Source organism: Hypanus sabinus, unplaced genomic scaffold (genome assembly GCF_030144855.1).
Source record: "Hypanus sabinus isolate sHypSab1 unplaced genomic scaffold, sHypSab1.hap1 scaffold_1812, whole genome shotgun sequence".
Taxonomy (NCBI): domain Eukaryota; kingdom Metazoa; phylum Chordata; class Chondrichthyes; order Myliobatiformes; family Dasyatidae; genus Hypanus; species Hypanus sabinus.
The window spans coordinates 42740-60917 of NW_026779900.1; the positions used below are offsets into that span (position 1 = coordinate 42740).

At 51.1% G+C, this 18178-nt stretch overlaps 1 protein-coding gene across 1 annotated transcript; it reads right to left on the reverse strand.

Moving 5' to 3' along the window:
• Positions 1-941: 941 nt before the first annotated feature.
• Positions 942-10626, reverse strand: LOC132387398 (B-cell differentiation antigen CD72-like). The gene is made up of 6 exons (XM_059959764.1): positions 10550-10626; positions 7381-7485; positions 4274-4708; positions 3349-3491; positions 2668-2732; positions 942-1519 (listed from the first exon to the last, which is right to left on the reverse strand). The coding sequence occupies exons 1-6, from the start codon at positions 10584-10586 to the stop codon at positions 1330-1332; spliced, it is 975 nt and encodes a 324-aa protein (XP_059815747.1). The 5' UTR covers positions 10587-10626; the 3' UTR covers positions 942-1329.
• Between the last annotated feature and the right edge of the window lie 7552 nt (positions 10627-18178).

Below are 18178 nucleotides of genomic sequence, written 5' to 3' on the forward strand. Positions count from 1 at the left end.
AAGCCGACAGTAGGGGTATTGAAGTCAGAGGTTGATAGATTCTTGATTACACAGGGCATGAAGGAATACGGTGAAATGGCAGGAGATTGTGGCTGAGAGGGACCTGGATCAGACATGATGAAATGTCACAGCAGACTCGAGGGCCTAATTCTGCTCCGATATCTCATGGTCTGATTTTTGGTTCCTGTGTTGCCGGGTGTCAGCGTCTCGGTGGATCTGTCCTGGGACCAACACATTCATGCAAACACGGAGAAGGTGTCATGTTCCCGACTGTACAGCGCCAGGCTTCCAAATCCGGCACGCCCATTCCCCAAAATGTGATGAGATGTCACTTTCCCTTTAAGGCTCAGGCTGACAATTATTGCCCCTCAACATTGCTTCATGGAAAGTCTGTCTTTAACGTCCGCGTGCGGAGCACTCAGTGCTCAAAGGTAGGAGATCCATTTCAAGAACTTTTCTTTGTAACAGAAACTTTAGATGCCTTTACTGTCGTCCTGTTTATTTCGAGTCTGAGTTTCAGTGTATTCCAGACCACACTCTACACTTCCCATCACCACCATAGATCTCTCGTTGCAGAAGGAATTACAAAGTGAGCAGTTTAAGAGGATTCAGTCATTCATTGAAGACCAAGAAGCGATCGCTGGGAATTATTGCACCGCCGCCTGGTGTCGAGGCTACAACGCAACAAGGTAGCCAGAGGTGTCAGAGGGGTGGTGATCAACCAGCTCCATGACGGGCACAGCCTTCCGCAGCATCGAGGACATCGTCAAGATGCGATGCCTCGACAAGGCGGCATCCATCACTGAGGCCTCTCACCCAGGGAAATGCACCCTGTTCATTTCTACCATTGGGGCAGAGGCACAGGAAAAATAAAGCTCAATGATTCAGGAACACCTTCTGCCCTTCCTGTATTCTACTTTTTAATGTATGAGCACCGCCTCGACATTTTTGCAGTATTTATTATCTTTTTGCATCTTACATTAATTTCGCATTATTGCGACATACTAATCATGCAAAGATACAAAGCTCAGGGCGGAAACGACACAGATAATGAGTCAGGTGGAAAACATCCTTTTCAGTCTGATACTGGGAGCGGCGTCAAGAATGTGTGGGAAGACAGAATGGGGATGAGATAGAAGGAGAAGGCAGGGGTGGAGATATGAGAAAGCGAGTTTGGATGTAAGAGTGGAAAGAGAGAGCGAGATGCCGAGTTACAGTGCCACAGGTAGAGAGAGAGAGTAACAGGGCAGGGCCGACGGGAAGAGAGGATGGGTTTGTCAAAGTCTGGGAGAGAGATAGAAATAGGGTAAGAGAATGATGTCACTAGATTTAAGTCCCCTCCATGGCATTTCGACAGAGAACCCGGATCTTTTCAGGAATATCCGGGAACAAAGATGCAGGCTTCTCACAGATGAAACGGTGCTGATCATTTGTGCAACTGCCAAGCCAACTGGATTTACATTCACTGCATTCGAACTTTCCAGAGGTCACCTTGTACACGACGTTAGAGGCCACTTTCCTATTAAGGAAGGGTAAAGAGTTTCAAAAGGGAGAAGACAACTCTAGCAGGCTGTCCTGTGATTGTCCCGAAAATACTCCCACTGACTCATTTTCGCCTCACCGACCGGTGTCGGTCCACAAAAGATTCCCACTGACCATTTCTCTCCCCACGCACCTGTTTCAGTTTCCAAAATACTCCAACTGACCCATTCTCCGCAACCCTATGTCAGTCCCCGATTAATCCCTTGTCCAACGCTCTACACACAGAGCTGTTTAAGTCCCCCAAAATAACTCCACGATCACACCTTCTCCCCAGCGCACCCTGTCAGTCCTCAAATTACTCCCAGAGCCTCAGCCTCTCCCCACCACCCCGGGTCCGCCCCGAAGATACTCCCATAGCCCCACTCTCTACCCACTGAACCGTGTCAGTCCCCAAACTAATCCTACTGCTCCACTCTCCATACAGCCCTGTCTCATTTCCAAAAATACTCCCAGTGACGCACTCCCTTTCCAAAGGACGTGTGTCTGTCCCGAAAATACTTAAACTTCCTATTTTCACCCACCAGACCCGTACCTGTCCCTAATATGATCCCACTGTCAAACCTTCTCCCGACAAGACCTGTGTCAATCACCAAAACACTCTCACTTCCCATCTCTTCCGACAGTCAGTCTGCCCACAGAATAAACCCTCTGTCCGCCCTCTAACAAGAAGCCCGTGTCGATTCCCAAAGTAATCGTATTGTCTAATTGCATCCCACAGACCCGTGTTAGTCCCAGATTAAACGCTCTATCCCAGTCTCCCTCCACATCGTCCGTCCCCAAATACTCTCACCGACGCATTTTCTCCCTACAGACCTACATCAGTCTCCGAATTACTCCCCCTTCCAACTTTCCTCCCACCGACAGCGTCGGTCAACAAATCAATCGCACTGCCCAGTCTCTTCCTCCGGGGATGCCAGGCCAGAGAATACTCCCACTGCCTTCCCCTCTGCCGTCAGGCCTGTTTCTATCCCCGAAGTATCCCCAAAGACCCAACACCCACCATTGAATTGTAATAGCCCCCAATAGCTCTCCGTTCCCCACCTACCCCACAGACGTGTGTCTGGCCCCAAAATTAATTCCACTGCACAATCTCACTAGGAACACCGACATGACCCCAAATCTCACCCCGCTTTGCATGTTCCAATCCAGTATGAACTGTCTTCACCGAGGACAGCGTTGTTAACAAACTTCTGTGAAATTAAATTGCTATCATTAATGACTGGAATCGAGCACAATTTAAGGACCGTCACTCTTTGTGTGTCGACGGTAATGTGTGATGGGACGGTGTGGAGGGCTATTCACTCTGTCCCCGATCCCGGGACTGTGTGAAAGGGACGGTGTGCAGGGAGATTCACTCTGTGTCTGACCCCGGGAGTGTGTGATGGGACGGTGTGGAGGGATATTGCCTCTGTGTCTGACCCCGGGAGTGTTTGATGGGGCGATGCGAAGGGATATTCACGCTGTGCCTGACCCCGGGACCGCGTGTTGGGACAGTGTGGAGGGAGATTCCCTCAGTGCCTGAACCCGGGAGTGTGTGATGGGACGGTTTGCAGGGAGATTCATTCTGTGTCTGACCCCGTGAGTGTGTGATGGGACGGCGTGGATGGATATTCACTGTGTGCCTGACCCCCGGAGAAGATAATTGAGCGATGTGGAGGGAACTTAGCTTTGTCTACAGTTGAAATGTGTGATGGGACGTTGTGGAGAGAGTTTCATTCTATATCTGACCCCGGGAATTTATGATTGTACGGTGTGCAAGGAGCTTCACACTGATGTAGATATATCTTCCTTCCAACTGACACATACCTCTTCCTCGTTTGTATTTATTTCAAGAAACTTTGATTCAGAGATAGAACAGAGCTGCTTCGCCCCCTCGTAAGAACTTTCAAACGTGGAAATGAAATAACACAGGTCTTCATTTCTGATCCAGTCTTTGGAACACGCTTTCTCTGGAAATCAGGAACATGGAAGTGAATCTCACTCCTATTGTCCATTACGTCCGCTGAGAGTCAGATACAGAAAGTGCATCACTCCACACCATCCCATCTCATAACCGTAGGCTCCGAAACAGAGTGAATCTCCCTCCATACCATCCCTGACACACTCAAGTGTTCAGGCATCTGCTGCGCATCGTCCTATCACACACATACACCGGTTTCAGACACAGAGCGCAACACCCCTGTCACCGTCCCATCTCACACTCCCGTGGTTAGACAGAGTGCAACTGCCTCGTCACCGTCCCATCACGCCTTCCCGCGGACACACAGAGTAAAGCTTCCTGCACACCTCCCATCAGAGACACCCGTGGTCACATAGACTGAAGCTCCCTCCACACCGTTCAATTATAGACTGTCGGGTGGGCCACAGACCGAATTTCTATCGACACTGTCCAACACACATACTTCTGGTCAGACAGAGAGCGCAGGTTCTAACAGAAACACCCGGTGTCAAACGCAGAGTGACACTCTCTATGCAGCAATGCCAAACGCTGTGAGAAGCTACTTCTGTGGCGCTGTATCATGCACTCCCGGGTACAGACACTAGGTGGCACTCCCTCCACACTGTCCATGCACTCCCGGAGGTGGACGATGGGTGTCGTTCCACCCACGCCGTCTCATCACATACACCCGGAGTCACACTGTGAGTGTCTCTCCAATCGCACCTTCTCGTTGCACATTCCCGAGATCGGCCACAGAGTATACGAGCGGGAGAATGGCGGATGTTCTCTCACCTTTTCTGCTGCTCAGCATCTGGCAGATTTCTTCCTTGGTTTCGTTGAGAGTTCTACACTTCAGTTTGAGGTGACTGAAGTTGTGACGGAGATCGGTTTGCGTTTGATGCTGATCAGAGAGATCGGTGCTCATGATCGAGAGGTTGCTTTCCAGGACGAACAATTTGTTTTCAAGGATGGAGATGTTTCTTTCGAGGATAAACAATTTGTGTTCGAGGATGGAGACGTTGTTGCTTGGGACGGAAACGTTCTTTAGACAGGTGCTCTGGGAGAGTTCAAAGCCGGAATTCTCTGATGTCATGGATTCCAGGGTTGAGTTCGGTTCGTGGATTTGTACTGGACACTGGCACTGGGTCCTGTTCATCTCCTGATGTTGCTCCCAAAGTCTCAGGTACTTTTGGTCAGAGGCGAGCAGAGACTGACGGATCTGTAACACTGAGAGAAATGGTGAGGTATGTGTCTGTGTCACGGCAATTCGCGGGTCGGTCGTACAGTGAGGGGAGTGTGGGTATCGCGTTGTGGGTTGTGTCCATGTCTTTGTCAGTGACGTGTCGATGTCACGCTGAGGGCAGTGTCCGTGTCTTGCAGAGGGGTGTGTCCTCGGTATGGAAAGGAGCGTGTCAGTGTCACAGTAAAGACTGTTTCCGTGTTCCTGTGAGGGGTGTGCTATTGTCACGGTGAGAGGTGACTGTCGTCACTGATGTGATGGTGAAGGACGTGTTGGTGTCACAGTGAAGTAGGTGTAAGTGTCACGCTGAGAGATCTGTCGGTGCCTGAAGCGTTGTTGCAGGGGCCGATGTTTAGATCTCTTTAACAGCTGGATTATTAATGAACCGCAGCACCCCGGGTTTGTCCAGCACTCTCACACTGGATCTCTCACATAACGGCCGCCCCGGTTAACTCTATCTACTCTTTGTTAGCCATCGCAAATTGCCTAATGACGGAAGACTGCAAAGAAATCGCAAAGGGTCCGCCCACTTGTTAAACCTCTTGATGGCTCTCCTCAAAACAAGCGACTGCTCGCGATGACTGAATCCCGCCGACAAGTCCCATCGGGCCCCATGCACATCTTAAATCTCTTGCAGGCTCAGGACCGATCATCCGGCAAAGTATTTACTGACTCTCCTTGATTCACCCATATGTTTTCACCTCCTTTGAGAAGACAACTATCATCACAGAACTCAGATTTCAGTTTGAGATCATTCTGGTTAATCAGACAGATTTCTGGCAAGGCGACAATCGTCAGTAAGACGAAAGAGCTTATTCTGGACTTCAGGAAGGGTACGACGAAGGAACACATCCCAATATTCATAGGGGCTCAGAACTGCAGAGAGCGAGCAGTTCCTATGCGTCAAGATCTTTGAGCATCCATCTGGTCCCAAAATATCATAGTGGTTATGAAGAAGGCAAGACAGCGGCTATAATTTATTAGGAGTTTGAAGGGATTGGGTATGTCAACAGATGCAATCAAATACGTCTATAGTTGTACCCTGGAGAGCTTTCTGACAGGCTGCATCACTGTCTGGTATGGAGGGGCTACTGTATAGGACCGAAAGTAGCAGCAGAATTTTCTGAGGCTTGTCAGCTTACAATGTACCCAGGACAGTATTAGTGAGCGTTTTCCCAGAAAGGCAGCGCCCATTATTAAGGACCTCCAGCAGCCAGGTATGCCCAGTTCTCACTCGTACCATCAGGAAGGAGGAACAGGAGCCTGAATGCACACACTCAGTGGTTCAGGAACAGCTCCTCCCCCTCCGCCGTCCGATTTCTAAATGGAGACTGAACCCTTGGACACTACCTCACTTGTTAATATATCGAATTTCTGTTTTGCTCGATTTATCATCTATTCTATATATGTATACTAAAATTAATCTATTTGTCAATTTATATTTATTTATTTGTTTGTTTTTTTATGTATTTATTTATTTATTTATTATTTTCTTCTATGCTATGTATTACCTTGTAGCAGAAAGCAAGACATGTAGGCTGAGAGAGCGGCTTGGCATTGTTGGTAAAAAGAAAAATGAAATCAAATCATCGGAAGGAATTGACAGAGGATTGTTAGGTGCAGAATCATTGTGGATCGAGTCACGGAACTGCAATGTTAAAAAGCCAAATATATCAAAGTGGAAATCAAATTATTCTTCGGATATATAACGTATAAAAGAGAGTCGACAGTAGATATTGGGCCACTGGAAAATGATAGTAATGGGCGACAGGGAGATGGTGAAGGAACAGAATAAATTTTTGCTTCATTATTTGCTGAGAAAGGCAATAGCAGTAGGTTTGAGCTTTGAGACTGTCTGAGGGCAGAAGTGAGTAACGGTGCCATAAGTTTAGAGAAGGTGCTTGAAAAACTGAGGGGTCTGAAGGTAGATTAGTCATTTTAAATAGATTATCTACACACAGGGTTCTGAAGGAGGTAGCCGAAGAAATTGTGGATCATTGCTCATGTTTCTTCAAGAAGAATTGGATTCTGCCCTGGTTCCGGAGACTCGGAAGTTGCAGGTGCCCCTCTACCCTTTAACAACGGGAGAGGCAGAGTTCTCTGAAGGTGAATATGCTGGTTGAGTCTGTGATGAGGAAGGAAAATAAAACGCTAGCATTGATTTCGAGCGGACTAGAGCACAAAAGCAAGGATCTCATATTGAGCATTTATAAAGCCCTGGTGAGGCGTCAGGTGGAGTATTATGAGCAGCTGTGGGCCCCCTTATTTAAGAATGGATGTTTTGACATTGGAGATAATTCAAAGGCGAATCACCAAAATGAATTCAGGCTTGTCGAATGAAGAACATTTCATAGCTCTGGGCCTGGACTCACTGAATGTCAAAAAGGTGAAGTGGGAATCTCACTGAAACCCATCGGTGACACGAGGCTTCAGTGTCCGTTGCAGTGTCGCTGTAAGGGTGCTATTGTTGTCACGTTGATTGGCGAATCGGAGTCAGCATGAAGGGGGTGTTGGTGAGGGGTGTATCCGTGTCACGGTGATGAGCGTGTTGGTGTCAAAAGTGCGGGTTGTGTCGGCGTCACTGTGAGATTTTACGTGGTGACCTGAATCCACTCCGTTTCGTTCCTGTCTGACTCCACGCGCAGCCTGTTTGACTCACCATGGATCGAGAGCCCGGCAACGATCGCGACGAAAACGGACGTAACGAGGCAGAGTAGGCAGATCTTACGGCACGGTCTATGTCTCGGCTCCTGTTCATGCGCAGCTGCAGAGAGACCATCCAGCGTGTGAGTGAATTCAGCCGTGTCCCCGGTGGTATTCCCTTCCACCCGCCACCCGCGCTCTCTCCTTCCAGCACGATCACATACTCCCGCCTCTCTCAATCTCATCCACTTTCCAGCCGTCGTATTTGACAGTCCCAAATCCTGTACTAGGCAAAGACTGTCTCATGTCTGATTGACTTTTCCTAGTTGTAAGTTGTTCAGAGATTGGTAAATATTTGAGTAAAGATTTGATGATAAATGTATTTTGAATACTAAGCTTTTGACTTTGAGTTGACCTGCCCACACCAGCCAGAGGATGTGGCGCACGGGACTTATTCTCGCTCGTGGTCTGAGACTAATCGTGTTCCGCAGTGACCTGCCCGGGACCTCTGGTATTTTTGATGTATCGGATTGACAAGGATGAAAATGGAGCTGGGTGGGTTGTAATCTTGCGAATCGCCCAAAGTTTGGTGACATTGTGGACTGTGTGGAAGATCGCCCACGGATTCACTGGGATATCGATCAGTTGTAAATGTGGTTGGGGAAAAGGGAGAAAGAGGTTAACCCGGGTAAGTGTGAGGTTTTGAGCTTTGCCAAGTCAAATGTAAAGGGGCAGCACAGAGGTGACGGCAGGAATCTTAAATGTCGACCTACAAAGTGACCTTGGGTCGACAGTGCATGTTAGTGAGTGGTAAAGAGTTGACTTCTGACGGGCCTTTGACAACATCCCTCTCATGGGAGATTCATTCACAAGTTTGCGATGCATGGGATCCACTGTGAGTTATCTATTTCGAATCCTAATCCACAGAATACAGAGTGCGGAGACCGCTGGTTGGACGTCAGTGATAAGTGGAAAAACCCGGAAGAAAACCGGGATGATAATCTAGGCTTTGTGTGTTCAGGACATTATGCCTGGTAAATTTGGAACTTGGTTTATTATTGTCACAGAGAGAAGACAGAGCAAGCAGATCAACACAAAACAGACCCACAGTGTTTTCCCGAGTACATTCCCTCTGGTACTAGACATTTCTACTTTAGGTGGAAAAAAGGTTCTGTCAGTCTACTCTGTCCATGTCTCAGATAATCTGTCCTATCTCCCCTCTTCTTCCGCCGCTCCAGGGAAAACAGCCCACGGGTCCGACCGACCTCTCGTTGTAACACACGTCATCGAAACCGGGCGGCGTCCTGTTGACCCTCTCTGGAGGCTCTCCAAAGCCCCGACATCCTTCCGATAATGTGGTGAACGGAACTCCACACAATCTGCCTGATACAGCCCAGTCTGAGCATTATAATGTTGCAGTATAACCTCCTGACTTGCTGACATAACGCCCCGACTAATAAAGGCAACCATGGCATTCGACATCTCAATCATCCTATCAAACTGTGTAGCCACGAGCAATGACACTGGGCCCCAAGATCCCACTGCTCTGGGCGTTGGCTTTAATAGTGTGAATTCTCATCGCATTTGGCATACCAAAAAACAAAAAATTACGGTTTTACTGGGTTAACCTTCATCTGCCCTTTCTCCAACCTATATCTGTAACTGATCCATAACCCAGTGAATATCTCAGTTTTGGGCTCCTTATTTAACAAAGGGTGTGCTGACATAGGAGAGGGTTCAGAGAAGATTCACTAGAATGATTCTGGGAATGAGAGCGTTAACATATGAGGAACGTTTGACCGCACTTGGACTGTACAGCGTGGAGTTTACAAGAATGAGGGGGGACCTCATAGAAACATTTCGGATGCTGAAAGACATGGACAGAGTGGGTGAGGCAAAGTTGTTTCCCAAGGCGGAGGAGTCTATTACGAGAGGACATGACTTGAGAATTATAGGGCGCCCATTCAGAACAAGGATTGCGATTTTTTTTTGGCCAGAGTGTGCTGAATCTCTTGGAACTTTTGCCACGTATGGCAGTGGAGGCTAAGTCATTGGGTGTATTTAAGGCAGAATTTGATAAGTATCTGAGGAGTCAGGACATCAAATGTTATGGTGAGAAGCCGGGGGAATGGGACTAAAGGGGAGATCAGATCAGCTCATGATGAAACAGCGGAGCAGAATCGAAGGGCCGAATGGCCGACTTCTTCTCCTTTGTCTTATGGTCTGGAATATTTTGCACAGCACCACATACTTTCGGCCCATCTGCAAATCTACTAACCAACTGATCTACATTGTCTCCGGATTATTTATATCACAGACAGGAGAGGTCCCAGTTACATTCACAGATATAGGCCTCTTTATTGGAGAGCAAGGCAAATCAATCACAGAGTGCAGAATAAAGTGCCACGCGTAAAGAGGAAAGGTGGTTCCGGTCCACACCGTCCCAACACACACTCCCGGGGTCAGACACAGAGTGAATCTCCCTCCACACCGTCCCAACACACACTCACTGGGTCAGACACAGAGTGAATCTCCCTCCACACCGTGCCATCACACACTCCCGGGGTCAGACGCAGAGTGAATCTCCCTCCACACTGTGCCATCACACACTCCCGGGGTTAGACACAGAGTGAACCTCCCTCCACACTGTCCCATCACACACTCTCGGGGTCAGACACAGAGTGAATCTCTCTCCACACCGTCCCAACACACACTCAGGGGGTCAGACACAGAGTGAATCTCCCTCCACACCGTCCCAACACACACTCACGGGGTCAGACACAGAGTGAATCTCCCTCCACACCGTGCCATCACACACTCCCGGGGTCAGACACAGAGTTAATCTCCCTCCACACCGTCCCATCACACACTCCCGGGGTCAGACACAGAGTGAAAATCCCTCCACACCGTCTGATCACACACACCCGGTATCAGACATAGATTGAATCTCGCTCAACGGCGTCCCATCACACACTCACGGCGTCAGGCGCAGAGTGAATCTCCCTCCACACCGTCCCATCGCACACTTTCGGGGTCCGACACAGAGTAAATCTCCCTCCACACCGTTCCAGCAAACACTCCAGGACTCAGACAGAGAGCGAAACTCCCTCCTCCTGTGCGATCAAACGCATCCGTGATCAGACACGTAATGGAGGTCCCTCCCTTCATCATTCCGCCCCACTCACCTCTGGAAAGAGACCGTGATTCCATCTTGGCATTCATGGAAGAATCGCTCAGTTCTCCTGTCGAGGTTCCTCTGTGTCTCTCAGAGCGAGAGGAAGTAGCCGTTGTCAGAGGAAGCCTATGTTGATAAGGGGAACAGAACGACACAAACGAACACCGGATGAGCGGGGGAGGAGAGAGATTGTAGATGTTGGGGAGGGTGATCAAGTGAGTCGAGGGTGGCGGGGCAAGGAATAGTGTGAGTCTGGAGATGGGGGGGTGAGCAAGAGAGATTGGTTTTGCAGGAGAGAGAGAAGTGGCTAACGGGGGCTGTCTGGTTAGAGAGAAAGAGAAGGGGGAGTCTGAGGCTTGACCTGAGAATGTAAGAGATGGAGACGGCAAACGTGAGGATAGGGAGACTTGGTGAGGGACTGAGAGACAGAAGGAGTAAAGAGAGGGCGAGCAAACGGGGGAAACATTGAGTAAGAGATGGAATGTGAGGAACGGAGACGAGAAGGGGGACGAGAGGAAGAGCGGGAAGGGTGAAGAGGGGTTCATGGAAGTGAGGAGTGAAGGGGAGAGAATGACGATGGTTGGAGAGAGTTCTCGAATGAGCGGGAGAAAGACGAAATAATTTAAGCGAGGGTAGTGGGGAGGGAAGGGAGTAGAGAGAGACGACAGGCTCAAGGCGGTGGAATTGGAAGGAGTCTCGGAGGGATTTGTGTCACTAATGCAGAGAATCCATTTCGACTATTGTTACAGTTCTGGTCACCGAATTATAGGAAAGATGTCAACAAAATAGAGAGAGTACAGAGGAGATTTGTTAGAATGCTACCTGGGTTTCAGCTCCTAAGTTACAGGGAAAGGTTGAGCAAGTTAACTCTTCACTCTTTGGAGCGTAGAAGGTTGATGGTGGGGGGGGGGGGACTTGATAGAGGTATTTACAATTATGAGGGGGATAGAGTTGACGTTGATAGGCATTTTCCATTGAGAGTAGCGGAGATTCAAACTAGAGGACATGAGGACATGATTTGAGAGTTTGGGGGTAAAAGTTTAGGGGTAACACGAGGGGGAATGTCTTTACAGAGAGTGGTAGCTGTTTGGAACGAGCTTCCAGTAGAAGTGGTAGATGAAGGTTCTATATTGTCATTAAAAATCAAGAGGTATATGGACAGGAATGGAATGGAGGTTTATGGGCTAAGTGCAGGTCGTTGGGACTAGGTGAGATTAAGCGTTCGGCACGGATTAGAAGCACCGAGATGGCCCGTTTCCATGCTGTAATTGTTATAGGGTTAAACTCCATGATGCAGAAACCTTCACAGAAAGCATCAGCTGGGTGGATGAAAACATCAAATCTACACCGGACGCGTCGAGAACAATGGACTGCCTTTTTTTAGACTGTGGAGTCCTCATCAGAGGAAATGGACATCTGGATATTGAAGTCCACAGGAAACCAACACGGACAGATCACCATCTACGGTTTGACTCTGATCACCCATTAGAACATAATTGTGGGTTTTCAGAACACGACATCACGGCGCCGAGTGTAAGCCCACCAATATTACAGCTAAAGAGAGGGAGCGCAGGTATTTGAGAGAAGTCTTGAAGGCGTGCGGCTACCCGGACTGTCCTTTGGTCAAGACAGCAAAAACAATTAAACAGCAGGGACGTCAGCTCAGCAGACAGCTGGAAGGAGCAAAGTAAACGGAAAAATAGAGACTTGCCATCCGAAGCTGGAGCTTCAGAGAAACTCAGAATGGTTTTCAACAACCACCCCTCCCTCTCCACTCCCTCTCCCTCCATCCCACACCCATCTCTTTATCACCGTCCCTATATATCTTTTCAACCCTCTACCTCTCCCTATATGACCTCTCTCTCCAAGTCCAGCTATCACGTTGACTGTCCGGTTCTCTCCCTCTCCAGCTCGTTCCGTCTCTCTACTCTCTCTATCCCTCTGCGTTTCCATCTCACTGCACTCCTCACTGGGCCGTCGCTGAATATCTCCCCTCTCCCTTTCTCCCGTATCCTTTCAACACTCATTTGTCTCTTCCCTTTCTCTCCCATTCCCACAGAATTTTCCCCAGACGGAAATCTGACGGCTCAAACTCATTCCCTGCTTCAGAGACAGAGTGACGCTCCCTCAAGACGGCACCATCACACACTCTCGGGATGAGAGACAGGGTTAAGTCCCTGCACCTAAAATATCACACATTTAATATGGTCCCATCCAGTGTGCAGCTCCCCCCACACCGTCTAATCACACACTTCCAGGCCAGACACTAGGTGGCGCTTCGTCCGCACCGTCCAATCACACAATCCGTGTGCCAGACACTCAGTGAAGTTCGCTTCGCTCTCTGCCATAATAAAGTAACGGAGTCAGATAGTCTGTGAATCCCTTTCTCTCCAACCACTCTCCCCTCTCACCAATCCCCAGCACTTCCGCGTTCCTGTAGACCTGAATTCTGAGTCTGTTTCAGAGATGGTATGTGTGTGTGACCGGACGCAGCGCCGAAGCAAAAGGGGGAGAGGCAGGGCAGTGAAGATGTGGTGAGGTTGCAATTACTGACAGGAAACCGTGTGGAACACGGTCAGCTCTCCGCCATTCTACCCACAATTCCCTGTGATTACAGAGCGGGAAGCGTTTTGTCTGCGAGTGGGTAGTAACGGACACGATGAGGCTGTTGGAGATGAGGTCGTCAACGGAAAATGGGCATCAGGGTGGGTGGGCATGGCAGAGAAGGGGAGGGGTGTAGATCCCACAATGTCGCAAAAACAAAGAGCGGTGTTGATAGCCCAGCGCATCTGTAGATGTGAACTTCCAACGATTCAGAACATTTACAGAGACAGGTGTGTAAAAGGGGCGTGAAGGATTTTCGGGGACCCGAGTCACCCCAATAACCAACAGTTGCAGCTGCTACCATCCGAGATCGTGTACCGCAGCAAATAAATAAATAAATAAACAAATAAATACATGAGTGAGTGAATAAATGATTGAATGAATGAATGAATGAATGCATGAATGAATAAATAAACAAACAAACAAACAAACAAACAATCAAACAGTACCATCGTGCTCCGGGAGAGCGTCTTCGGCCAGACCATCAGACGGATTAATTCACGCTGATAGAATTTAATTTCTCTGTTATTTTAACAGTTCTCTTGCAGCTAATCTTTATTACATATTGCTATAAATTGCAAATTCCACATTTAAACGTAACATAAAGATTTTTACTCCTCATGAAAATGAAGCATGCAAGTACAACGTCAATTCAAATCAATTGACGGAGACGGGGAGGGGTGTAGATGGGGGACAAGGTGACGGAGACGGGGAGGGGTGTAGATGAGGGACAAGGTGACGGAGATGGGGAGGGGTGTAGATGGGGTATAAGGTGACGGAGACGGGGAGGGGTGTAGATGAGGGACAAGGTGACGGAGATGGGGAGGGGTGTAGATGGGGGACAAGGTGACGGAGACGGGGAGGGGTGTAGATGAGGAATAAGGTGACGGAGACGGGGAGGGGTGTAGATGAGGGATAAGGTGACGGAGACGGGGGGGGGTGTAGATGGGGGACAAGGTGACAGAGACAGGGAGGGGTGTAGATGAGGGATAAGTTGACGGAGATGGGGAGGGGTGTAGATGAGGGATAAGGTGACGGAGACGGGGAGGGGTGTAGATGAGGGATAAGGTGACGGAGATGGGAAGGGGTGTAGATGAAGGATAAGGTGACGGAGATGGGGAGTGGTGTAGATGAGGGACAAGGTGACGGAGACGGGGAGGGGTGTAGATGGGGGATAAGGTGACGGAGACGGGGAGGGGTGTAGATTGGGGACAAGGTGACGGTGATGGGGAGGGGTGTAGATGGGGACAAGGTGACGGAGATGGGGAGGGGTGTAGATGGGGGACAAGGTGACGGAGATGGGGAGGGGTGTAGATGGGGGATAAGGTGACGGAGACGGGGAGGGGTGTAGATGAGGGACAAGGTGACAGAGACGGGGAGGGGTGTAGATGAAGGATAAGGGGACGGAGACGGGGGGTGGGGGTAGATGGGGGAAAAGGTGACAGAGACGGGGAGGGGTGTAGATGGGGGACAAGGTGACGGAGATGGGGACGGGTGTAGATGAGGGATAAGGTGACGGAGACGGGGAGGGGTGTAGATGAGGGATAAGGTGACGGAGATGGGGAGGGGTGTAGATGAGGTACAAGGTGACGGAGACGGGGAGAGGTGTAGATGCGGGATAAGGTGACGGAGACGGGGAGGGGTGTAGATGAGGGACAAGGTGACGGAGACGGGGAGGTGTGTAGATGGGGGACAAGGTGACGGAGATGGGGAGGGGTGTAGATGAGGGACAAGGTGACGGAGACGGGGAGGGGTGTAGATGGGGGATAAGGTGACGGAGATGGGGAGGGGTGTAGATGAGGGACAAGTTGACGGAGACGGGGAGGGGTGTAGATGAGGGATAAGGTGACGGAGACGGGGAGGGGTGTAGATGAGGGATAAGGTGACGGAGACGGGGAGGGATGTAGATGAGGGACAAGGTGGCGGAGATGGGGAGGGGTGTAGATGAGGGATAAGGTGACGGAGACGGGGAGGGGTGTAGATGGGGGATAAGGTGACGGAGACGGGGAGGGGTGTAGATGGGGGATAAGGTGACGGAGACGGGGTGGGGTGTAGATGAGGGATAAGGTGACGGAGATGGGGAGGGGTGTAGATGAGGGATAAGGTGACGGAGATGGGGAGGGGTGTAGATGGGGGACAAGGTGACGGAGACGGGGAGGGGTGTAGATGAGGGATAAGGTGACGGAGATGGGGAGGGGTGTAGATGAGGGACAAGGTGGCGGAGATGGGGAGGGGTGTAGATGAGGGATAAGGTGACGGAGACGGGGAGGGGTGTAGATGAGGGACAAGGTGACGGAGACGGGGAGGGGTGTAGATGAGGGACAAGGTGACGGAGACGGGGAGGGGTGTAGATGAGGGATAAGGTGACGGAGATGGGGAGGGGTGTAGATGCGGGACAAGGTGACGGAGATGGGGAGGGGTGTAGATGAGGGATAAGGTGACAGAGACGGGGAGGGGTGTAGATGAGGGATAAGGTGACGGAGACGGGGAGGGGTGTAGTTGAGGGATAAGGTGACGGAGATGGGGAGGGGTGTAGATGAGGGATAAGGTGACGGAGATGTGGAGGGGTGTAGATGAGGGACAAGGTGCCGGAGATGGGGTGGGGTGTAGATGAGGGATAAGGTGACGGAGATGGGGAGGGGTGTAGATGGGGGATAAGGTGACGGAGACGGGGAGGGGTGTAGATGAGGGATAAGGTGACGGAGATGGGGAGGGGTGTAGATGGGGGACAAGGTGACGGAGACGGGGAGTGGTGTAGATGAGGGACAAGGTGACGGAGACGGGGAGGGGTGTAGATGAGGGACAAGGTGACGGAGACGTGGAGGGGTGTAGATGGGGGACAAGTTGACGGAGATGGGGAGGGGTGTAGATGAGGGAAAAGGTGACGGAGATGGGGAGGGGTGTAGATGGGGGACAAGGTGACGGAGACGGGGAGTGGTGTAGATGAGGGACAAGGTGACGGAGACGGGGAGGGGTGTAGATGAGGGACAAGGTGACGGAGACGTGGAGGGGTGTAGATGGGGGACAAGGTGACGGAAACGGGGAGGGGTGTAGATGAGGGATAAGGTGACGGAGACGGGGAGGGGTGTAGATGAGGGATAAGGTGACGGAGACGGGGAGGAGTGTAGATGAGGGATAAGGTGACGGAGAAGGGGAGGGGTGTAGATGAGGGATAAGGTGAGGGCGATGGGGAGGGGTGTAGATCGGGGACAAGGTGACGGAGATGGGGAGGGGTGTAGATGGGGGATAAGGTGACGGAGATGGGGAGGGGTGTAGATGAGGGATAAGGTGACGGAGACGGGGAGGAGTGTAGATGAGGGATAAGGTGACGGAGACGGGGAGGGGTGTAGATGAGGGATAAGGTGACGGAGACGGGGAGGTGTGTAGATGAGGGATAAGGTGCCGGAGATGGGGAGGGGTGTAGATGAGGGATAAGGTGACGGAGATGGGGAGGTGTGTAGATGAGGGACAAGGTGACGGAGATGGGGTGGGGTGTAGATGGGGAACAAGGTGACGGAGACGGGGAGGGGTGTAGCTGGGGGATAAGGTGACGGAGATGGGGAGGGTTGTAGATGTGGGACAAGGTGACGGAGACGGGGAGGGGTGTAGATGAGGGATAAGGTGACGGAGACGGGGAGGGGTGTAGATGGGGGACAAGGTGACGGAGATGGGGAGGGGTGTAGATGAGGGATAAGGTGACGGAGACGGGGAGGGGTTTAGATGAGGGACAAGGTGACGGAGACGGGGAGGGGTGTAGATGAGGGATAATGTGACGGAGACGTGGAGGGGTGTAGATGAGGGATAAGGTGACGGAGATGGGGAGGGGTGTAGATGAGGGATAAGGTGACGGAGACGGGGAGGGGTGTAGATGAGGGATAAGGTGACGGAGATGGGGAGGGGTGTAGATGAGGGATAAGGTGACGGAGATGGGGAGGGGTGTAGATGGGGGATAAGGTGACGGAGATGGGTAGGGGTGTAGATGAGGGACAAGGTGACGGAGATGGGGAGGGGTGTAGATGAGGGACAAGGTGACGGAGATGTGGAGGGGTGTAGATGAGGGATAAGGTGACGGAGATGGGGAGGGGTATAGATGGGGGATAAGGTGACGGAGACGGGGAGGGATGTAGATGAGGGTCAAGGTGACGGAGACGGGGAGGGGTGTAGATGAGGGACAAGGTGACGGAGACGGGGAGGGGAGTAGATGAGGGATAAGGTGACGGAGATGGGGAGGGGTGTAGATGAGCGACAAGGTGATGGAGACAGGGAGGGGTGTAGGTGAGCGACTAGGTGATGGAGACGGGGAGGGGTGTAGATGAGGGACAAGGTGACGGAGATGGGGAGGGGTGTAGATGAGGGATAAGGTGACGGAGATGGGGAGGGGTGTAGATGGGGGATAAGGTGACGGAGACGGGGAGGGATGTAGATGAGGGACAAGGTGACGGAGACGGGGAGGGGTGTAGATGAGGGACAAGGTGACGGAGACGGGGAGGGGTGTAGATGAGGGATAAGGTGACGGAGATGGGGAGGGGTGTAGATGAGGGATAAGGTGACGGAGACGGGGAGGAGGGTAGATGAGGGATAAGGTGACGGAGAAGGGGAGGGGTGTAGATGAGGGATAAGATGAGGGCGATGGGGAGGGGTGTAGATCGGGGACAAGGTGACGGAGATGGGGAGGGGTGTAGATGGGGGATAAGGTGACGGAGATGGCGAGGGGTGTAGATGAGGGATAAGGTGACGGAGACGGGGAGGAGTGTAGATGAGGGATAAGGTGACGGAGACGGGGAGGGGTGTAGATGAGGGATAAGGTGACGGAGACGGGGAGGTGTGTAGATGAGGGATAAGGTGCCGGAGATGGGGAGGGGTGTAGATGAGGGATAAGGTGACGGAGATGGGGAGGTGTGTAGATGAGGGACAAGGTGACGGAGATGGGGAGGGGTGTAGATGGGGAACAAGGTGACGGAGACGGGGAGTGGTGTAGCTGGGGGATAAGGTGACGGAGATGGGGAGGGTTGTAGATGGGGGACAAGGTGACGGA